Here is a 24,855-nt window from a genome sequence, read left to right on the forward strand (position 1 = left end):
TGTTTTCAGTTCACTAACAACTTTCGAGTGAGACGGTTGGTCAGTTTTGTCGGTAAGGCATTTGGTTATACGTCAATTGATGTTTGAAAGAAATAATAATTTTCGCCGCTTTGTTGTTTAATTGAAAGTAATTCTTGTGGGTAGTAATATTTACTATATCTACCGGTTTTAAGCCACTCAACCTCAAGTAAAAATATAATTTCTATGTGTGCGTGTGATTGTGTATGAGCTGCAGACGAACCAGCATAAAAGGAAACGTAGATCGCTCTTAATGTGCAACAACAACAGAATAACAAAGAAGTAAAGAAAAGTGTGGAAAAGATAAAATATCGCGATTGTTCTTTGACTACAAGTCGTATACATACATATGTACATACATACACATAGTCGTGTATTATAAGATAATAATAATTCTGTGCATAAAACGCTTTAAGTGAAGCTCAGTGCGTGCGTGTTTCTATTGTTAATACAGCTGGTATTATTTGTATTTCCATCTAAAAGCTAAACGAAGTTTATTCACACTACTGTGCCTATACACACACCTCATAAGTTATTCGAATACTCAACCACTGCAATCCAAGCAAACGAGCAAACTTTCTACATACATATATACATTTGCGGGACTTTCACTGCAACTGAAATTTTTTACTGCTAATTGGAAATGTAAGTTTTTCACTCGCAGCCGCTTCGAAAATATTTATGGCTCTTACCATAAATACCGCCACTCGTTTACTGCATCAAGGTCACTTGCAAACTCACAATTCATCGGGAGTGTGTGAATTGCTCCATCTGCAAAGCGGCGCACAGTTTGAAGGCCATTGTGCGTGATCGTGTGAAAATTATTTGAATGTTTCGAAACTTCATACATACATACATACATATGAATGTATACATATGTATGTTTGCACAAGTGTATACATAAATATAGAGATTTATATACTCCGCTATAGTACATATTTGCTTCGCTAACGGGGCATCTCGACAGGATAAAATCTATGTCTTGCGAACTGTATTGCCGTGCCTATTGCCTGTGGAGACTCCACATTGCTTATATCTTACAATATATCGCAAACTAATTCGTATGCCATATATCGTAAGCTATAAGCTGTCACTTCAGCAGTTTGACAGCGCAGTTTTCATTTCTATGAAAATTTCGAAGAGGCAACATATCCCATTTGCACATATGCCGACGGCATTTTCATTTCGGTAATATGAAAATTAGAAGAGCGAGTATTAAGACGGTTGTGTTATATTATAGAAATACAGTACATTTTCAGAATAACATTTTTTCAAAAAATTAATATTTAGTTTAATATTGTTAATTCACAGAAAAATTATGCAAATTGGGTTGGGAGTACGCGAAATTTTAAATATAATAAACTTATACTAGCGAAAATCAAAATATCATTGCTCATTTTAAATTTATTGTTTTAATTGGTATATAAAGTGTATGCCACAATTATGACATAGTAGTCCAAAAATATGAATTCTTATTTTTCCCAGAAATATACATTTGTAAAAAAAAAGGATCTTTATCCTTTGTTATTATTTCATTTTTCCCAGAAATACATTTGTAAACAAAAGGATCTTTATCCTTTTTTTTTATTTTCCACATAAAAGATTTAAACAGTTCAAGGGCTCAAAACATGGGCTACATCAGCTACCTACCCAAATGCTACCTTCGCAAATGATAAAATAAATTTTTCAAGAGCTCAAAGCATGCGCTACATCAGCTCGAACCTACCTACCCTACGCCTTTGCGCAAATGATTATCTTATGATAACAAATGCCCACATACAGATTTGGCAATGGCAATAGCAATAGATTTGACAGTTCGCAAGACATAGATTTTATCCTGTCGAGATGCCCCGTAATACGTAAGGCGGTCTAAACTGCAATATATCAGATATTCGTACAAACACAAATCCATGTTAGAGTACCCTCTTGATAGGTGCGTATGCACATTTTCACTATAACGAGATCAGTTTACATTTCGATATTTGATCAGTTGTGTTTTAGCTTTATTCATCTCCTCTTTTTTTTACCCATTGACAACTCCCTTTAGATAGTATATTCGTGTTTTCTCTCATCACATGACTCTCTGTCTGAATTCATTGCCTTTTTATTTGCCCACCTCTATTTTATATCAATTTTTATTGCATATGCTACTTATTCATATTTGTACATATGTACATACATACATTCATACATAATGCGTTCGTTTATATGTCTGAGCCACTCTTAGAGAGAGAGAGAGAGAGAGAGAATACCATGGAGTAGTATAGAAAGAACCTTAGATTCCAATATCAGCTTTTTATAGAAAACAATTTTAATGACTTTAGAGAACTTGATATTTAAAACTTAATCAATAATTAAATTTAGACAAATTAATAATTTTCTGAATACCAATCTGCATATCACACAAGGTTCCACATTGAAGAATCTGATAATAAACTAATATGCATGTGCTTTCAAAATGATTGGTTAGGCCGTCGTAAACCACCAGTCTTTTATGTTATGTAGCCGGTTAAAGAACTTACAATAAATATAACGTGAGTTTTGCTATAGTCCAAGTGGCAACCACGCCTTTTTTGTGAATATAGTTTTCTTAATGATTTAGCTAGCTTTGGGCACACTGGTTTGAACTTTCCTCCTAAAAAAATTTGGGTTAAGGATACGAAGCCCTTCAGTCCAAAAACTAATACTTTTATCCCAAAATAAAAATCTTGAAAATAAAACGTATATAGTAAAGCCCAAAAGAATAGAGCTGTGGACACTCATTTCAAGTTGAGGTCCTAAATCAAGTTGACTGCATTGGCTAGGTGTTGAAATACTGGAACGGCTAAATTGAAATCTTGCCAAACGGAGAAAATTATATGAAATTACATATTACAATTATATATATTTAATAAGATTATACAATTCATACATTATCTCAAATATACTAAAATGGGTAGACTGCACTTAATAACTTTAGCCCGAAGCTTATAAGACTACGTCACCAAATTTTCGTTTTCATAGATTGGTACAATTTCATTCATTTTTGAACAACTACAACCAAATGTCAATGAGCACGGCGACTCAATGTCGCTTCACCACACCTTCTTGTTTAACGGGCTTAATTTCTATTTGTCGAGATGGTGACGACCGCCAAAAAAGAAACAAAAAGAAAGTGGCTGTTGTCTGCACGTGTGAACAGTTGAATAAATATTTTGCGAGCTATGACGACATTAACAGTAATGAGAACAAGTAAGGAAGCGCTAAGTTCGGGTGCCGAACATTTTATATTCTTGCAACTTGCAGCCAGGGAAATACCTTAAGCTGTAAAACGTCAACCAACGGTTAAGTTTTGTCAGAAATACGAAAATCATTGTACATATGTAGTATATAGTAGTTGGGGGGTGTCGACCCGATTTTATCTATTAACTATTACCATGCCACCTACTAAAAAATGCTCCCTGTGTTTCATTAAGGTACCTCACGAACAATCACCAATCATATGGAGCAAAGTCAGCAGGATGTTCGAAAATCCTGATATTAGTTAGATGGGGACTAGGTTAAGCTTCGCCCAATTGTATATATGTATTTTAGGCACACTTTTCATTGAGATAACTCAAATATTGGCCGATATATGTACATATGCAGAATAAAGTCACCTGGAAGTTGGAAAATCTGTATAAATATTAGGTGTATGGGGGCTCAGGGAAGTGTTGAACCGATTCAACCAATTTTTGATACACAGAATTACTATCGTCAGGAAAAGATTCTGTCTAAATTTCAATTGTACATCTCACACATTGATTGATATTTTCGATCAAAAGTCCACTATAGATACAGGGGTCCACATTTTCGGTACCTAGGAGCAGTTCCAACAGTTTTTGTTGGAATTGGATAATTTTTTGTCATGAGGTGGAATACTTGCAAGGAATTATTAGTGCAAAATTATATCGCTTTATATTAATTAATTCTTAATTTGTGTATTGGAAAGTGAACGAATCAAGTGCAATTTAAAATTGTGTTGTATGGGAAGTAGACTTGGTTATAGTTCCGATTTCGCCCATTTTCCTACCGTAAAATAAGAATGTTCGAGGAATACTACGTACCGAATTTGGTTGAATTTGGTCGATGGGGTCCCGAGATATGTGTTTTCACAAAAATATGGGCGGTGCCACGCCTTCCATAAAGCCCTCTCATACCATCTCGGAGGTAAAATTCAATATCTCTGGCGTAATTAGTTATTGATTTATTGCGCTTTTAGTAGTTTTGAAAAGTACCGCTATATGGAGAGTGAGTGGAGTTATCTTCCGGCTTTATCCATTTTTACATTGTCGGTAGGAGTTTTTATAGTATTTGCGTACAGCACATTTGGTTATTGTAGCTTTATATGTTTGTTTTGGTTAATGACGATTTGTGGGCGTGGCAGTGGCCCGATTACGCCCATCTACGAACTCGTAATTTTTTTTCTACTAGGGAACCCGCATACCAAGTTTCATAAAGATATCTCAATGTTTACTCAAGACGGAGGGACGGACAGACAGACAGTCAACAGGTTTTCAACATTTCTCGTCATTCTGATCATTTATATATGTATATATATGTATATAACCCTACATATATCTATCTCGCTTAGTTTTATGTACGTACAACCGTTAGGTGAACAACGTATAAAAAACGAGTTTAATGTTTGGTTCGCTCTTCCAAGCACTCTAAAACGCCATTTCAAACTTCCGGAACGACATGAAATTTTTTGTGTGTATTCTTATGTATGTATGTATATGGAAAAATAAAATAAAAAAATCGATTTTTTAAAATTCTGACTGTATAGAACCCCTTAAGTTCGGTTTAGGTTATAAGATAATGAAAGGCTCAAATAAAACCGCTCAGGAAAGCTTAAAAAATATAAAAACATTTTACAGAAGGCCAACACTGACCATATTTCATTTTCCATATTTCTCAAAAAATACCAATTAACATTTGCTTTCATGTATAAAAAATTAAAAAATTCAACGAAACAAAAATAAACAATAATTTGCATATAAATAATTTGTTAAGAAATTTTTTCTTACAATATATCGTCACCTGAAATGCAAAATAACGTATCATCAAAAAATTCGAAATTGAGTGTCTTATTGATTATGATTCACTACTTCAAATTACATACATACATATGTCCAACATTTTCAGGTTCTGCGATCAGATATAAACCAATTTTAACCAATATTAAATTTTTTTCACTCAGGTTTAATTTTATTTCGTGTTTCATTTATGCCACTGTAAATTTACGAAATTGTTGTTACGTTATTTTGCATTTCAGGCGACGATATGTACATTTTAAAAAAGATTTTTAATATTGAAAAATGAACCGTAATTTCCCGTAGAAGTTTCTTTTAGTAAACTCTGCAAACAATCCCCAATCATGCTTTCTGTATAATGGCCTTGGTACCGTCTTTCGAATTTCATTAACTTTTTGAAATTGTCACAAGTCATAATTTTTTAATTTGAGAGCTTGAAAGGAGTCCAACTTTTATTTTGGCCTCTGAAAGCTTTGGAAAAAATTGGTTCAAATATTTGAAAGAAGTGGGAAATAAATTCAGCATCCAGAATACATACTTATATCTTCAAGAGTTACATAACGCATGTGGATGATAAAATATTGCTAGAACGCCTTACGAATTTACTTTGGCAGATTTTTGAAAAAAAAAAAAAATCAATAATTAATGTTTCTCTCTACTGGCTTTCTATAGTTTCACCAGATATATCATTATAATTATATTTATGTGATATCATTTCATTTAGCAGAGGATGGGCACATGCTTATTCATAGGTACATCTAGTTACAAAACTTCTATTTTCACGAAATATTGCGTGCCAAATTATTATCATTCTGATTGAAATTGTTTAGGTTTATATGTACATATGTATGTGTAAATATAAGCATATCTAAAAGCTAGAAATATATATGTATACTTATATGCCTGGTGACATCTCGCAACAGCACTAGGTTTGTGATAGGTAGCTAATAGTTTTGTCTTTTTGAAAATAAAAAACCCGATAAAGCTAGTTATTTCTGAATTCCAGCATATATTTTTGCCGTTGAACACTATTCTCGATTTTCCAAAGTTTGCAGTATCTCCGCATCAGAACTCGTATTGTAATTTTTTCTTTATTACTTGTTTTTAATTCTCTTGAGTAAATGTTTGAAAACTACTTACCAAAATGACCATACTATGGCTAATATCTAAACGGTAGTTTTTTATCCATCTACTTGCTATGTATTACCAATAGAAATTATTGAAAAAGCGATAGAATAAAACAGTTTTCAAAAAATTTAATTACTATTATCACTATTACTATTAGGAGCGGAAGGAGCAGATTGGAATTGATATGAATGATAAACAAAGATTACTGAACTCAATCTTCTTCCCTAATCTCTTCAAATAAAATCTAATCTCTTAACTATTAATCTTGACTTGTGAATAAAATATTGAATGCAAGTTTTACCAGATTATTTCTGGAAAATATGAATAAGGTTGTGTAGTAATATCTTTTTGCAAACCATGATCGCCCAAGAAGACATCTGTTCCGGCAAGCTTTTACTAAACCCAAATTGATTGAACGGTTCAGAAATTGAAAACTGTGTTATTCTCAAATATATCAATGGACAAAATAGGCAGAAGACTTAATGATCAGTTTTATATCAGTTGCGATATACGCTTGTACAATAATAGCGGTGTGGAATTTTTTTCTCTGAAAAGGAGATCAGTTCAATTCTCAGACTATTAGGAGTAATAGGCCGTTAGTGCTCACTAATACATCTTCGACCTGCTTCCTAGTGACTTGATCCGGCTTACTCTTCTGCTCTCAAACAACATTTTTTAAGATTCTCAGAACTTGTTAGATATAGAATAAAGATAGAAACTAGGCGTATTCGATATCGCAGTTCTTCAAAGTCAACAATTTCTAACCGCGGAAACGTAATGTTGACACCAATATACCTGTAGTTGGGTGATTAAGTTAGAATATTGAATTGTTGACTACTATGAAACACTTTCGACGAAGCATTACAAATTCAGAAGAAATTAATAGCAATTATTTGGCTTTATTGTAAGTGATTATAAAACCTTATTAATATACGGATCAAGTTTTTATTACACCCTGAACAGGGTATATTAAGTTTGTAACACCCAGCAGGAATCGTCGGAGACCCTATAAAGTATATACATATATAAATGATCAGTATATCAAGCTGGGTCGATTTAGCCATGTCCGTCTGCCCGTCTGTCTGTCTGTATATATGTATACGAACTAGTCCCTCAGTTTTTAAGATATCGTTTTGAAATTTTGCAAACGTCATTTTCTCTTCAAGAAGCTGCTCATTTGTCGGAACTGGCAATATCGGACCACTATAACATATAGCTCCCATACAAACTGAACGATCGGAATCAAATGCTTGTATGGAAAACTTTCAAAAAATTATTCAGATCAGTTAACTATAGCATATAGCTTCCATACAAACTGAACACATAGTTACTAACAGAAATGCACCTGTGAAGGGTATTTAGCTTCGGTGCAACCGAAGTTAAAGTTTTTTCTTGTTAATTATTTTCTTTTAGGAAAAAACATCAGCTTTAAAAGACGTCTTATATTATGGTTTAGATTTATCCAATATTGTATAACTGAGTAAGCCTGTTAATAGTGCTCATCATTTGTATATTCATGGCATGCGTTTGAGTGTAGCAAATGCAGTCTCAAAAGTTTTCAATACGTACATATGTATCAAAATTGAGTTTGAAAAATACTATCAACGCCCTTAGTAATGCACTATTTTAGAGGAAGTGAAAATTGCTCAGAGGTGTTGCAGTCAATTACACCTACAACGCAGATACAGATCGCGAATTTCACAAGTTCTCAATTCATTGTGTGCTCTACTGAATCACCGAACCGCTTTGGGAATTACTCAGACGGGCGCCTACAACAGACGTTGTTCGCGTGATAAATATATTAAAAATACATACATACATACATGTGTATTTACTTGCACATATGTATGTAGGAATTTCCAATTGAAGCTGTTATCGCTAGAAAAGACAGTGACATCACGCAGGTTTAAACAAATATGAATGTATGTACTTATGTATCATATATAAAAATTATGAAATGAGTGTACCATATACTGTATGTACATACGTATACGTACATAGCTAAAGAATAAAAAAAAACTACAGCCTCTCTGACAATATTGCCGGCGTGTCATGATTTGGCCTATGTGCTCTTTCCAAATGTTAACTTTTGCTTTTAATTTTCATACTATACATACATACATATGTATATAATTCGTTTTTTTTGCTCCGGTGGACACGTCATCATTAGACGCCTCTCTGGCTAATATGATTATAAGCATTGTTGTGTGTTCTTATGTACATATTAATTTGTCTTTTAAGTGTGCGGACCACGTCATTTCGCTGACCGAAAACGCGTCCGCCACAAGAAATAAATGTCTGTCATACAGTTTGCGATTTCTTTGCTGACGCGTTTGCTTGTAAAGATCTATACATACAAAATCTATAATATATTATTTTTACAAACTAATTTTCTAGTAGCGTAATCTTTTCAAAAATTGAGTTAATAATTATTCACAATCATATTCGAGCGGGCACGTATTTACTTATTTTCGCAGAAGCTCCATAAGTAAACTAGGAATGTACATGTGGAAACGTAGACACAATGAAAATGTTATTTTATTCTCCATGCACATGCATACACACTTATGTACATATGTATGTGTTCTTTGTATATGGAAAACTGTTTTGCGTGCATCAAACACTTTACAGTGGTCAAAACTCAGCTTAGCCACACATGAATTGTGGTCTTCATGAAAACTACCATTTATTAAATGAAATATTGCCGTATGGAGCACATCGATTAATTTGTGTAGTGTGCCTTCATCCAGCTCTAAAAACTTATGCAAAATTAATATTTTTAGGCTCTGTGAAGATAAGTATTGGTTCCAACTTGATACGTAGTCATGATGCCCCAAAAATCTTCAATGGCAAGGCATAAGGTTTTACAGTTAGCAAGGTAATATAAGGTTTTACAGTTAGAATTTTCAAAAAATCGATCCCTTATATTTTATTTTCTTAATGTGCATATATTTAAAAAATTACAGAGAATTTCATAACTTTGCGGTGAATATTTTCGAAGTTACACTCAAATTTGAAAAAGCGTTTCAGAGTGCTTGGAAGTGCGATCCAAACTTTAAACGTGTTTTTTTCAAAGTCGGTGACCAACATTACTTGAAAAGGGCTATACCGATTAGTCTTACATTTTAACACGAGCTTCTTAAATATTTTCATACCCTGAACAAGGTATGTTAAGTTTGTCACGAAGTTTGTAACACCCAGAAGGAAGCGTCGGAGACCCTATAAAGTATATGTATATATAATTGATCAGTATGTCGAGCTGAGTCGATATAGCCATGTCCGTCTGTCTGTCCGTCTGTTCGTCTGTCTGTCTGTATATATACGAACTAGTCCCTCAGTTTTTAATATATCCTTTTGAAATTTTTCAAACGCCATTTTCTCTTCAAGAAGCTGCTCATTTGTCGGAACGGCCGATATCGGATCACTATAACATATAGCTGCCATACAAACTGAATGATCGGATTCAAGTTTTTGTATGGAAAACTTTTACATTTGACAAGATATATTCACGTATAAATTATTTTCTAAAGAAACAATGTAATCTCCGAAGAAATTGTTTCTATTTTTTCCCAGTCTTCAAATACAGCCAACTTATTTTTCTAAGTTTTAGTTTATGAAAACTCATTTTATATCATTACAGATTCGTCAACTAAATTACTCCTTAAATCCTGGTAGACTATTTTCGCCAATGTTATGTTATTAATATGGCTATTCATAATCCGGCCATCTAAAATTTTGTTTCGCCCAGCTCAAGAGCTACTTTAAGTCTGTGACTGTTATGAGAATGCTTGAGTTGTGTTTATGAGAGTCTTATTCTAGTCGGAAGATTGAACTTTGCACCTACACCACATGCGACGTCGCTTGCTCAGGAAATTTCTTCTAACTTTAAGACTGGCTACACAAAAGTCGCACACTGTACGAATGTACAGTTTGTTCACACTACTATATGTTTGAAGATGAATTTTCGGGTTATTCGAAAAAACGACAAGCAGTTAAGTTTATGGTGAAAGTGTGTTCCATTTGTAAAAAATGTTTGAGAAGTAAGTCGTAATTTCATTTAAGCAAGCACTACAGTGGTATCAAAATATTTTGTCATTAACTAGACCAACTTAGATGAGTCATTGAAAATGTATGGCCATCTCTACAGACAAAACAGATGTACTATATACTACATACATATACATACTATACATATGTAAATGTAATACACATTTACGCGAACAATTAATCATTTTTAATGCTGTTTACTTTCATGGTTATAATTTCAACATTTTCAACATATTCACGAGTACTCACGAAATATACTTCTGATAGGAGTGATTAAAATATAATTATTCGGTTTTTATGTTGAAGTTTTTTATCTGAAATTTTATAGAGAACATTGACAAACACCACTGATATTACAGAAGCATTGCTGGTTCGAATTTCCAGGGTAGAAAAAACGAAATACATACATACATAATATTTCAAATGAAAGTAAAGTTGAGTGGAGCTTTGATAAAGAGAGCCACTGACGAATCGAGAGTTATAGTGAAAATATGTTTACATATATTTGTGAGACCTTTTTATACCCTGAACAGGGTATATTAAGTTTGTCACGAAGTTTGTAACACCCAGAAGGAATCGTCGGAGACCCTATAAAGTATATGTATATATAATTGAACAGTATGCCGAGCTGAGTCGATTTAGCCATGTCCGTCTGTCTGTCTGTATATATACGAACTAGTCCCTCACTTTTTAAGATATCGTTTTGAAATTTTGCAAACGTCATTTTCTCTTCAAGAAGCTGCTCATTTGTCGGAACGGCCGATATCGGACCACTATAACATATAGCTGCCATATAAACTGAACGATCGGAATCAAATGCTTGTATGGAAAACTTTCACATTTGACAAGATATATTAACGAAATTTGGTATATATTATTTTCTAAGGCGACAATGTAATCCTCGAAGAAATTGATCTGATCGGTTAACTATAGCATATAGCTTCCATACAAACTGAACACATAGTTACTAACAGAAATGCACCTGTGAAGGGTATTTAGCTTCGGTGCAACCGAAGTTAACGTTTTTTCTTGTTTTGGTATCCAACTGGTCGTGGTTGAGTTACCTAAAAATAAAAGAAATTTCCAACGTAATATTTAGTTCAATGAACTGGCACTTTCACGCACTCTCTATCTTGTTGCCTATTCTGATGGAATCAATTATCATTCAGATGATTGATATCGAAGGTACATTGACTCTAACTCTTTTTTAAAAGGTATGGATTGCTTAATGACTTCGACATGAACACCATCTACATAAAAGGTGATTTAAGCCTGTAAGTTTACGCAATAAAACTGGACTTTCAGAAATCAATTTTCTCGATATTCAAACAATGTTATGATTGTAGGCTCGGGATGGTATAATATGTCAAAAAAGTCTTGCGGTATTTTCGCTAGTTGGCGCTGAAAGCGCGTAGTTCTAGTTTTATTCGTCGCATCGGGTCATGCTATACCTTTTTGGAAAGCTCATTTCACGCGCTGACATTATTATGTCAGATGTTTACTTTGACAGCTAGTTCCACAGTTATTTCTCTAGCAAAGTCAATAATTCCAATTTATGTCTCATATAATGAAAGTAATTGGTGAATAACCCCCACTAGGCAAGTAAAGTAAACTAACAAATTACCAAAAAAACAATGACCGAAAGCAAGCAAGCAAGTGCAAGCTGGCGAGACGCCAATAGCTTCACTTTCTTGCTTCCCTCACCGATAGTGGGCCATGTGGCCGATTCCTCGCAAAAATTTCGACGAAAACAATTCGCATATACCGAAAATAACAGATAATACACATGTACTTATGTACATATGTGTGTGTTTTTTTCAGAATACAGAAAATTGAGTTCTCGTGCAGGTATATTTAACGCTTGCGTGTCAAATTCGATACTGCATACGGAAATTTTCTAATTATTCATTTAGAAAGCTATCAGCAGTGCCATCATTGCCGCCTATCACAACCTGTTGCTTGCCGCCACTGCGCTGTGGGGTGTGCATACACCGCCAATAAATGGGCAATTATTTTGACATACCTAATAAAGTGAGCACCCCGCAGAAAGTATGCGAAATGAATTTTGCATTTTTGCATTAACATTGACCTAATCGACAAAATGGATCTAGCTCCTGCCGATTTTTAACGTTTACAACAAATGTGCTAATTCATTAAAATGCATTGTCTGTTAGTGCATACATATGTATGCTCACTAAGAGGAAGGTTTTGGACTTTGAGATTTGCGAGAGTTTTTTGATGCAAGCTTTATAGATAAGTGGGCCGAAGTCTGGAAATTTAAAGTGGTTGGTTTCTAAATAAAGCATAAACTCTTTTTTATTAAAAGATCGTAAAATACATTTAGTGATTTATTTAACAATCGAGCGATTGTACCCAGAGGTTTTGACAAATCTTCTGATTGTTTTATAAAATCGTCATATTATAGCTAAAGTGAAGCATGTGCCAAAAATAATAGTGTTTTCCTTCCTCGATGAAAATGTTGTCCCAATATATGACAATTTTGTACAAATATTTCGTTTCATCATGCCAAAATGTTCCATTTTTTTTTAAGAACTCGTAAATTTTCTATGCTCGTAATTTTTCTATGCTAAGTAATGCGCATACCAATGACTTCACGTTACCAAGGATTAGAAGTAGAGTTTTTTGGTATAATTCGTATCCGTTTGAAATTGCTGATGTACTGTTTTAATACTTTTTATATTTGCCTGAGATTTCCGATTTGATATTCAGCATGACAATGATAATATGATCGGAAGGACTTGATTGTATTGATAAGGTAGGTTAGGTAATCAGACTGACAGTCATGAATAACCCAACTGGGATCGCTAGAAGACCGTCGCATATTAAAAAAGCGCCTTGAGGCTGCTAAAAATTTGTTGAGCTGCTAATGTCAATTTCAGCCGCTATGCCAGGTTCGAAGATGGTGTGACTAATGAGGTACTTCAGCCATAATCTTACAAAAATTGGATAATTCAAGATGTAGCTGGTGAGACACAGTAAGACAGTGTCCAATTAGTCGATACCTATTTTTGTGTGGATAGTAAGACCTCTTACGTTCCAATTTGATCACATTTTATCACTCTTCAACAGTTGTTTTTTGTTAACCAATGCTAACTAAGCTCACACAATGTTCACAGGGCACGTGCTAAAAAGCAACAGACCAGCTGAGCCCTTTGTTGCGCGCTCATCACTTTTCAGCGATTCCGCTATATCGGATTTAATGCACACCTCTCTAAATAAAGCTGCACTTCGAAGCAGTACTTCTTTTGTGATCTTAACTGCTGCCACAGTAGTCGGGGAAATACTACATGTTTCTGCTAATAGAACCAGATGAACAGATCGTTACATTTTTTTCTGATAAAACGCTGTTTACTCAATGTACATATATTTAACTATCGGTAGTTTTTAAGCATATCACAAGACGCCGTATATTGCACACTCATTATGGATGGTGGCACATCCTTAGCTTAATTTAAAGTCGTTGCTTCTGCGATAGCTCCAGCTGTTAATGATGTACCATTTACTTGGCAACTCCTTAAAAATTTTACAAACAAAATTTAAAAAAATTATTCCATTACACAGTACAACAGCTAATCTGGGGGGTGAGAAATTCCAAGTCAGGGTGATGGTACTAGGTCTGTATAGTAAAACCCTCAAAGGGTTTGGCGTTCGTATGTGTCAGTTTTTTTATGATCTTTTAATTTTTTTCCTTATCTTCATGTTTGTTACAACTAACATACAAAAACGCAAAAACGTAGTTTAACATAACTCGCGAACCACTTGTCCGATTTTGATGAATCAAATTTAGAAAAATTAAGAATTACAATTTCTATTTGTTTTTATTTGTTTTTATTTTACATAAATTTTCCCCAATAACTCCAGACTTCTGGCCATAAACTACTAAAAAAATAAAGTAAACATTTTATTTATTTTAAGAAATATTGCCTAGACTTTTTTTTTTTTTACTAAGCGAAAAAACATCAAGATAAGGAAAAAAATATCTTGAATATTGTCCTAAATTTTGATCCGAGTAATAGGTACTGATATACAGCCTTGAGAACTTGTGCGCTCGAGGCTGGCTAAGCTAAGTTCGCCGTCTTTGAACGCGTTTTTCTCGTAACTGTGTTTTTGAAGTCGGTTGTCAAGATTTCTCGAGAACTTCTCAACCGATCTTCATTAAATTTTACATAGGTCTTTGAGATAAAATTCTTCAAGACTTTGACGAAAGATCTTTTTTCGATTACAAATTTTCACTGAAATTAAATTATTTTTTTAAATGTCTCCAAAAATCCAATTTTCAGCTTTTTACCTTCGTCCACGTTTTAAGTTAAGTTTTTAACTTAAGCACGCATTTTTCACTTTAGATGTTCCTGTAAGGAGTTATCCGGCCAACGCAGGCGCATGTTTTTCCGAAGGGTCACCGGAAAACGCGGCGCAATGGCCGAGTCTAAATTTTTTTCCAAAAATTTCAGAATTTCTTCGCTAATAATGTATGTTTGTAACAATAAAAAACTCTAATAAATATTTAATTTTTTATAGCAGAAAAAAAATGTTGAAAAAAGCTAGTTTTTTACCCGAGGAAACCCATGTAACGTCTTAATAAGAATTACATATGAATTTTACATTGATTATAATATTATATAAAAATACCAAAAAAATACATATACATATGTATGTATGTGTGTATATATGTAGATATATACCCCTCCAAAAAATAATGCTTTTCAAGAGTTTTTCTTGGCGACGTACATATGTATTGACTCGTCAATACAGTAGAGGCCCGCTAATCCGGATCAATTAAAACCGGCCCCTATCCGGAATATAAGGAAATCCGGATTACCAAAGACATATCAGCACTATGTATTATGAAAAAATATTTATAAATTTCTGTTTGTTTGTTATAACAAATAATACACATGTTCCAAAAAAACAAAAAAAAACTTAAACCAATAAAGCATAAAAGCGAATGTAGTGAATAATAAACACGTGATCCGGATTAGAGAATACGGATAGAGAATGTCGGTCCGGATTACAAGGGACATAATAGAAATTTTGAGTTTTTTAACCCTGTCCGGATTACAGTGGAATCCGGATTAGGCCATGTCCGGATTAGCGGGCCTCTACTGTAATGTGCATAACGTCATAGTAACTGCAGAAATATGGTTTGAGAGAGGCGAAGGTGAATGACAAAGGCAAGACAGATTAAAACCGGCTGCTAGCCCAGCGGAAGTGTCCAACAACAAAGAATGCGTGACTGCAAGAGCATTGACTCGCACAAAAATCGAACACAAACACGTGACTCATACATGCGCTTGTACATATGTACACACACATACATAAAGCTAACTTCAAATAAAATGTATTGCAGCCATGCACCACGTTGGCAACGCGGCCAGCGGCGGCAAACGGTGCAATGAATATTTTCACAAAACTCTTTCAAACACACCTTAAAGCTTTATAACGCTCATATAGCCGCACATACATATGTACATACATACATATGTATATACACGCGTATGTGTGAGTGTTTGCAAATGCATAGTGTGCCTGCATTGACAATAAACTTAAGTGAACTTGGCGATAAGTAATTAACTACCGAGCTATTGACAGCGCTCGTGTAATTAGTGCGATAGTTCGGCTAGCAGATATAATCACAAACAATAAATATTTGTTTACACCGCATTTATGTAAATATGAAATGTTCTTGTTTCTCATTGCTTTACAGCTAAATTCCCAGTGACTAGAGCTTTGAAGCATTTTTGGCAAAAAGGAGGAAACGCAATATTTTAAAATGTATCCATTCGTAAGTAATACAACTTTTTCTAATTTTTCAAATTTTTTTAGCGATTACATGCTCTGAATTTGCATCGTGCTTACTAACTTAAACTTTAAGTTCTGTTTATCTACATATACATACGTATACGTATAACGTATGTATATGTATATATGTACATATGTACCATATATGCATATCATAAGTCATATATGCACAAAAGTACTTACTAACTGCAAAAGTATTTTGTTATAAGAAAATAGTAATCATTTCCAGAACTGCATTGAAATACAATTGTATATATGTATGTATGTATGTACATATGAATATATTATATATAATTCTGCATAATTCTGCGGTATTGCAGACGTAATTATACATACACGCACATCCTCACTTTGGCGCAAACAAAATTCCTGGAATTATTTAAATTAAAACCACATCCAGCATATTTCGAAAATAATGTTGTTGTAATCTATATACTCAAGTTTATGTACATAAATCCGTGCATGGATTTTATTATCGTTGAATTGGTGTGGATTGGTAAGTGGCATTTGGTTCCGCCTTCACTTTAATCGTCTGATAATTCTAATTCAGAAATTCGAAAAAAAAACATCGACATTTTTTGGCTATATTTCGATAATTGAAAATATTTCGCCCAAAAAACGTTTCAAAATTCAAATTATTTTCAAAGTTATGGTTAAAGTAATTGAGATTCCGGCATTATTTTCATTGTCATATGACGTTTGACGTTTAAAAAGGTACTGTTAATAATATGTTTAGGAATTATATAACTAAAACTTTTAATCTTTGTCTCTTTGTGGTATCAGGAAAACTTAACACTAAAAAGTTCGTATTGTTTCTATAAAAGGTTGACACTAAATCTAATCCATATGTTTTATGATTTAACGAAACGGTCAAAATGTAAATAAGGAAGTAACGGGTTTTTCAATAAGAGCGCTACAAATTCCTGTGAAAGTTGTACATCCGATGCCATTTATGTATGGAACTAAATTTTTTTTTGCATAAGATGCTGCACCCAATTTTCGTCTGTTTTCAAGCATAAACCGGCCGATACTGCTGCAATTTCACGTTCGATATTCGTACGAAGTTCATCAATCACCGCTGGATTTTTGGGATAAACCTTAGACTTGACGTAGCCACACACGAAATAGTCTAACGGCCAAACTTGATTTTCAATAAATCAATTGTGAAATTAGCTGTGTGGCTTGTGGCGCCGTCCTGTTGGAACCACATATTGTCCAAGTCCATCCAATTCGGGCAAAAAATATTCGGTTAACATTAAGCGGTAGCGATCCCCATTCACAGTAACGTGCCGGTCTTGATCATCATGGAAGAAGTACGGCTCAATGACGTCGCCGGCCTATAAACCGCACCAAACCGTAATTTTTCCGGGATGTCATGGTGACTCATCGAGTATGTACCGAATAAAGAATTTCATTGATATCCCAAACCGTTTTACAGGGTCCGGCACTAGAAGTGTAACCAATTAAAAAGCCAAAAATTCGGTTTGGAAAATTATTCTTATTTATTTTAAAGTACAAAATGTGTGAAAATAATCATAAATACAGGACCAATTCACTTTTGCTCGATATGACCACCTTTTGCCTTAACTATGGCCTTGAGACGGTCAAAAAACGAATCGCAAGCTGCCCGAATGTGACTTGCCGGTATTTTGGCCCACTCACGGACAATGGCTTTCTTCAACATCTTGAGACTGGTGTATTTTTTTCTTCGAACCTTGCTCTCCAAAATGGCTTAGAGAGAATAATCCATTGAATTCGCATCTGGTGAATTCGAGAGCCATTGTGTGGTCGTAATGAAGTTCTGAACGTTGTTTTTCAGCCATTCTTGGTTCACTCGCGCTTTGTGAGACGGTGCTGAGTCTTGTTGAAACGTCCATGGTTTGCGACCGAAATGTTTGTTTGCCCACGGCTTCACAGCAGCATCCAGAACACTTTCCCGATAATATGTCGCATTTACTTTGACACTAGGCTCGATGAAAACAATTGGAGAGCGCCCATCTGCGGTGACAGCGGCCCGAACCATTATTTGTGGCGGGTGCTGCCTCTTGGTGGCCAACCGATGACTTAGATTCTCGTATGAACGGTCGGTCAAGTAAACCATATCGTTTTGAGAGTTTACGAATTGCTCAATTGGAAAAATTTTTTCGTCAGAAAATACAATGTTCGGAATTTGACCGCTTTCGGCCAAGCGAAGCAACTGCTTCGCTCTCTCAAGTCTTACTTGTTGCTGCTTCGGTGTGAGATCATGGGCTTTTTGAAACTTGTAAAGCTTGACCGTGAGCTCATTTTTCAATATGCGTCGGATGTTGCGGTCGGATATTTTCAGTTCTTTAGCCATTGGATTGGCACTTCGTCGCTCAAGTCGCTTCTTCACTTTCCGAAACATTTCACGTGACGTTGCAGTCTTTTGATGACCACCTCCATGGCGTTTTGCGAGGCTACCAGTATCATTGTAACGAGTCATGGTACGATAAACAAAAACTTTATTCACATTAAGGTGTTTGAGCTCACGAGCAATTGCTGGCTGTGGTTTTCCAGCTAAATATAAGGCAATCACACTATTACATTTGAATTCCATCGCTAATAACTTTTTTCTGCGTTCACTTTTGGCAAAACGCTTTGGTACACTTGTGAACAATACTCCGAATTGTCATTTAGCAAATGATTTAGAAAATGATTCCAGTGCGACAGTTGTTCGAACGATCTGAAGTTGGTTTCACTTCGAGTGCCGGACCCTGTATTTAAAAAACTTTTGTAGCGCTCTTATTGAAAAACCTGTTCTTAAAGTTGCGGCCACTGACACCGAATTTCGGTATTAAATTTTAATAATTTCAACTCGTTGTGGGATAGTATATCTTTCCATGATGAAATGCCAAACCTTACTAAAGAGAAATTTCAAAAGAGCGGTGAGCGATGCGAACTCACAATTGATACAAATCAATGAAATAATGCTTTGAAAAGTTTCCGCAATCATTGCTTTCAGCGGATCTAGCAACAAGCGATTTTTTTCTGTTCGCAGACGTAAACATTCAGTTGAAAAACAATTTTCGCTTCAATGAAAAGGCTATCGACGTGAATAAAGCCAAATTATTTCCTAGCAAAATACCAAAGGAATTCATTGTAATCCGTGTGTCGCGCTTAATAGCGCTCTTTAACGATTTAAAAGATCAAATTTTATAGGAAGAAACATTTTTTCTTCAAACTATTACGAATTTTCTAACCCACCTATTAGATATATACACATACATACATCACATCCTTTGCCACTTCCCGCTACACTTGTTTAAAACGGTTCTAATTTAATGTACATAGCTGTGTGTATAAGAATATATTGACAAAATAGAACTAAACTTAACTACAGAAACCGCTTAATGTAGAATGAGTATTAAAGCACCATCAAATTCAGTAAAACATCGCCGCTTACTAGCGCAGCGGTCCAACTGTTTCTCATAGAATAATTCATACATCTTTTGTAGGGTTCCGGCATGCCACAACCCAAATCCAATACACCATATAACAATAGTTACAACCATCCCAATCCTGGTGCGCCTGTTGGCGTGCCATTCGGCGCTGGTTGGATAGCGCCCCCACAACACCCCACACAACACTCTTCGCCACAACATGTGCCGCAGCAAAATAGCTTACACTATCAGCCACTGTCTCCACATCATCAAACTCCTTACCCACCCGCCAACAATATTCCGCATACTCCTCAGCATCATGCGCCCTATCCACCAATTAATACGCCATCTAATGCACCCTATCCGGGTTCATCATACCCACATAATCCCCAACATGCACAAGCGCCTTATCCGTTCTCTACGGGATCACCAACATACGGCACTATGGGCGGCAACGCACACTCTCCACACTACACACATCCGCCGACGCATCCATCTTATGCGCCAACACATGGATATACACCGGTGCCGACGTCGGTCGGTTATGAATCTCCAGCTGGCAATATCGCCCATTGCTTCCAAGAATTGGCCCACCTGAAAGGCCACATGCTGCACCAACATCAGCCGTTTGCCCGAAGAGAGGTTTGTGTTCGTAGTGCTACATCGTTATATGTATAAAGTAAAAAAAAAAACGATTGCTTTTGAGGCTTTTAAGCAATAATAATAAAACCTTCTTTGCTTGTCTCATATTGGAAATAAGTAACTTGAATGTGACGAATCGTACAACCAACTGGTATAAATCAAATGAACTGGCAGCATCATGTAGAGGTAGAATTGGCGGTTATACCACTTCACTGACTTATCCGGGAATATATTTACTTCTATATGTGCGCTTTTCGAAGGAAAGAAATACTACTTCAGTATTTACCTATACCCATAAAAGGGTATATTAAGTTTTCCTTCCCTATAAAGCATGGTGAGCTGAGTCGATTTAGCCATTTCCGTCGGTCCGCCTGTGTTCATGCGAACTAGTCTTTTCGACTTCGTGTTATCGATATGTAAGTTTGCACATGTCATTTTATCCCCAAAAAGCTGCTCGGTTATCGAAAAAATCCATATCGGACAGATAGAGCATATACTTAGCTGCCATACAAACTGACCAATCAAACTCAAATCCTTGTTTTGAAAACTTTTGTATTTGACAAGGTATCTTTACGAAATTTGGCATGGATTTTTATCCAAAACATTACTATAATCTCCGAACAAATTGTTTAGATCGGATCACTATATCTTATAGTTGCCATACAAACTGACCAACTAAAATCGAAATAAAGTAGTTTTTTATTCTTTTATACTATAAGAAATGCAGCTGTGAAGGGTATTATAGCTTCGCCTTCAATTCTTGTTTTAATAGCACCAATATCTTATATATTTTTTGAGCCTTGGAAATCTCTAACGTTTCTTCGCTTGCTTTTTGATTATGCCAGTCTGTTATATTTATGCCAATAGTGTGTTCGATTCGTCGCATTCTGCATTTTCAAAATCGTACAGTAACAGATTTGCTATATACAAAAATACGCATGCACAAACATATTTTAGCATCTAATTATACTTCATGGAGCACGAGCGTTGGCGCGTCAAATTCTTGCTATGAGACATATTTCGAAAAGTTATTAGAATGAAAAAAATTGCATTTTGATAGCTCAAGTAGCGGTTATATTTTATTATTTATTTTTAAGCTAAAATTATATGATTGCCATATATACTAAGTGAAATAGGTATCGCATCGGATATAGTACAATGTATTATCTATTTCAGGGCACACCAACTGTACTCCCTGCACAGGGATTCGATCCGGTCAAGGATGCCCATGATTTGCGCAAAGCCATGAAAGGTTTTGGAACCGATGAAGATGCTTTAATTAACATCATTTGCCGCCGTTCCAACGAGCAGAGACAGGTAAGCTCTAAAATATAGTCTTGAAATTAATCTTCTTAAGGTCCATGATAGTGAAATCATTGAACAGTAAGAAAGTTGTATTGGAATTCCGTTTTTAGGACCATTTCTGGCATGCCGCTTCTGTCTCGTGTAAATATAGTATTGTAGAATGTGCACAAGTTGTTTGTTTTTGCATTTTTTAGTTAAACAAAATATTATTAAAAGAGTAATGGACTAAACATCAGACACCAAATTGTGGCATTCACTCATTTGAGAGTTTGTAGAGTGTAGTGTATTCTATTAGATATTCCATTATCTATAATAGAAATATTTATTTCTTCAGTGGTCTAAAAGTGTGGGTGTGTTTTTGAAGCTTTCATTAAAATATATACATACATAGGTTATTGAAAAGTTTTGTCTTTGCTAGGCCAACAAAGTGGTTTTGAACTTTACTAAGTTAAAGCGGAAAGCTTTTAACAAAACGAGGAACTTATTTAAGCTTAAAAGTTATTATATTTCAAAAGTTGTGCATCGAAGAAACTTAGTAATAGCCCGTTTATTAATTTATGCTGATGAATTATATTCAAAGTCCGACCTTTCTCGTTTACACGAGATAGGTATACTTTAAATCAACAACAAATTTAAACCTTTTCAACATGCTAGACAGGCTTAACACGTTAACATTAACCGCTTTCTCTCTGGTTCTTACAGGAGATCCAACGCCAATATAAAACTCATTTTGGCAAAGACCTAATCGAAGATGTTAAATCCGAGACTAGCGGTAATTTTGAAAAGTTGCTTGTTGGTCTCTTGCGTCCAATTGTTGACTTTTACTGTGCGGAGTTAAATGACGCCATGGCGGGGATCGGCACCGACGAGGAGGTGCTCATCGAAATATTATGCACTTTATCGAATGTGGAAATTCACACCATCAAAAACCAGTACTTGCGCCGTAAGTAAAAAGCCGAACTGCGAATCGGCAAAGGTCAATAGAGAATAATAATTTTGTGATTTTTAGTGTACGGCGCCCATTTGGAATCAGAATTGAAGTCGGAGACGTCTGGCAACTTTAAGCGTCTCTTAGTGTCGCTGTGCACAGCAGCACGTGATGAGAGCGGTCAAATTGACCCGGTCGCAGCGCAGTCGGATGCACGTGAGCTGCTCAAGGCAGGCGAACTGCGTGTCGGCACTGATGAGAGCATGTTCAACATGATTTTGTGTCAACGTAACTACCAACAGTTACGTTTGGTGAGTGCTTTAGCTAATCTTTACTCGTTCTTTCTATTTATATACACTTTTATGTATTTTATCTCTGCAGATATTCCAAGAATATGAAAAAATGACTGGCCACACATTGGAGAAGGCAGTACGTAAAGAATTCTCGGGTGATATAATGGAGGGATTGATAGCCATATACAAGTGTGTCACCAACAAAACGGAATACTTCGCCTCGCGCTTGCACAAGAGCATGGCTGGCATTGGTACAAATGATAAGCAGCTGATACGCGTCGTGATCACGCGCTCCGAAGTGAGTTAATACATTTAAAAGTGTTCTTTCGAAAATTCATTAATGATATGGTTCAATTTTATTTTCAGATCGACTTGGCTGATATTAAGGCTCAATTCGAGCGTATATATGGCAAGAGCTTAAAGAGTTGGATAAAGGTAGCATCCTACTTGTTTCGAAATAATTATTTTTTTACTAATACAACTGACTTATTTTTTCTCCTCACACAGGGTGACACATCTGGTCACTATAAGCACGCATTATACGCTCTCGTCGGTGAACAACGCTCCTCCTAAGTACCAAAATCAGCGCTTATAACACAAATACACATATACATATATAAATAGCACTTACAAAACGCCTTAGAAATCTACAACAGTATTTGTTGGTTAATTTTTGCTTCTTTCGATGTGAATTTGCTAATTGCGTGTTATTCATCTGATATTGAAAAATTCCTGTGCTGGAATGTATGATTACTTTTCGAATATATGCAATTCAAATGCCTTAAAATATATAAACTTTACACTATTTTTATATGTCAAATATTACAGTCAATATTCGGAGTTGCTTCATGTAATGGAAGCACCCAATATTGTAAACTGCATAAGTGAAGTGAATCTAACTTAGTGTAGTACATAATGAAATATGTTTCAAAGATCTTTTTTTTTTTGAAAACATTAAAAAAACGGAAAAATCTCAATCAAAAATCTCGCAAATTTAATTTCCAATTTTATGTTTTGTGTCGTACAACAACTATTGACAATATCAATGTGCATTTATATGCTTAAATTTTCCTAATGCTATGTCTTTGCGATCTTTATATCTTTTAAAACAAAAACAAATTTATTACATTTACACTTATATATGTATGTATGAATGTACATCAACTTTGAAAAAATAATTTTAAATAAACAAATAAATGTACAAAAAATCGATGACAAATTATTTAACACGTTAGTTTGTGCACAATATGATTATTTAAGATGGTGCAGCAGTTCTGTACTCGTTTGTATTACTTACTACCTACTAACTAAGCAGTTCCAGATGTCTGCTCAATATATGAAATTCGACGAATTTGTATACATATGTATTATATAATAGCTAGCATTTGATTGTTTTTGTTTTTTTTTTTGGTTCAGATAAATTGTCATCAAGGTCCTCCAACGGTTTCTACGGGGTCGCATAAGGAGAGGGCTGTAGGGTAAGCTGAGCATGCAAATAGGTGAATCAAGCGGGGACACATGCTGGAGAGATGCGGGCATCACCGTGTAGATGTTCGATAGGAGACATCCCGTTATAGTCCGGTGTGCAGTGTTCTGGGCTGGCAGTGTAAACTGCCGGCTAAAATAGCTCGCGCAGTTCTTCGTGTCCAAAGAAGCATGGATATTTAATTGAATTTCAACTATAATACGTAATCATGGTCTTCAAAGCCTTAACAGTAGTCCAAGGTTTACTCACGCCGGTGGAGAAGTTGCAAAGCTTCAGGTGCTTATGTTGATTTACCATTTTACGAATATCCAGATTTAAATCCCTTATTCGGGAATCACATGATCGGCTTGGCGTAAGTTGGCGCGCTCATTAGCCAAAAAAGTTGCTTCGGCTCGGGAATTGGAACGGAGTTCCGCGATTCTTCTAACCAGGATGAAGCGAGCGGTAGCAGCTCCGATCACTTTGCAGAATTCAAGTTCACCAACGATAACGTCCATAGGAATGGATAGTGCGGTGAAGATGCTCTCGGTCTGTGAAGCCAACCCAGTCAGCTTTGTTAAAGTTAACGAAGGTACGGTTGTCCGAAGAAATAAAGTCGGGAGGTCTCTCGATCGAGATAATTATGAGCAGATGGTCTGATGCGAGAGTTAAACCAAGTCGCCAGATTATACATATTATCAGAGCACTACTAGCAATCCTAATGTCGGGCGAGCTATTATAGGTGCCCATAATT

The 24,855-nt window shown here is 35.3% G+C and overlaps 1 protein-coding gene across 4 annotated transcripts; it reads left to right on the forward strand.

Moving 5' to 3' along the window:
- On the forward strand, window positions 1-23,289 carry LOC120774791 (annexin B11). Of its 4 annotated transcripts, none has more exons than XM_040104572.1 (9): window positions 1-52; window positions 15,973-16,050; window positions 19,544-20,110; window positions 21,287-21,427; window positions 22,118-22,358; window positions 22,425-22,654; window positions 22,725-22,934; window positions 23,003-23,071; window positions 23,144-23,289. In XM_040104572.1, exons 2-9 carry the CDS (start codon window positions 16,039-16,041, stop codon window positions 23,207-23,209), a joined length of 1,536 nt encoding a protein of 511 aa, XP_039960506.1. In that variant the 5' UTR covers window positions 1-52; window positions 15,973-16,038; the 3' UTR covers window positions 23,210-23,289. The 4 variants fall into 4 exon arrangements, with proteins under 4 accessions (XP_039960506.1, XP_039960509.1, XP_039960507.1 ...); XM_040104573.1 differs by lacking the exon at window positions 1-52 and adding an exon at window positions 59-663; XM_040104575.1 differs by lacking the exon at window positions 19,544-20,110.
- Window positions 23,290-24,855: the final 1,566 nt, after the last annotated feature.

The sequence above is a fragment of the Bactrocera tryoni genome, chromosome 4 (genome assembly GCF_016617805.1).
Source record: "Bactrocera tryoni isolate S06 chromosome 4, CSIRO_BtryS06_freeze2, whole genome shotgun sequence".
NCBI classification, from domain to species: domain Eukaryota; kingdom Metazoa; phylum Arthropoda; class Insecta; order Diptera; family Tephritidae; genus Bactrocera; species Bactrocera tryoni.

Bases quoted from the DNA above. Each gene is read 5' to 3' on its own strand.
- LOC120774791 (XM_040104572.1), top strand. The intron at 22,359-22,424 runs GTAAGTAAAAAG...TGTGATTTTTAG, and splicing joins CAAAAACCAGTACTTGCGCC to TGTACGGCGCCCATTTGGAA. The intron at 23,072-23,143 runs GTAGCATCCTAC...CTCCTCACACAG, and splicing joins GCTTAAAGAGTTGGATAAAG to GGTGACACATCTGGTCACTA.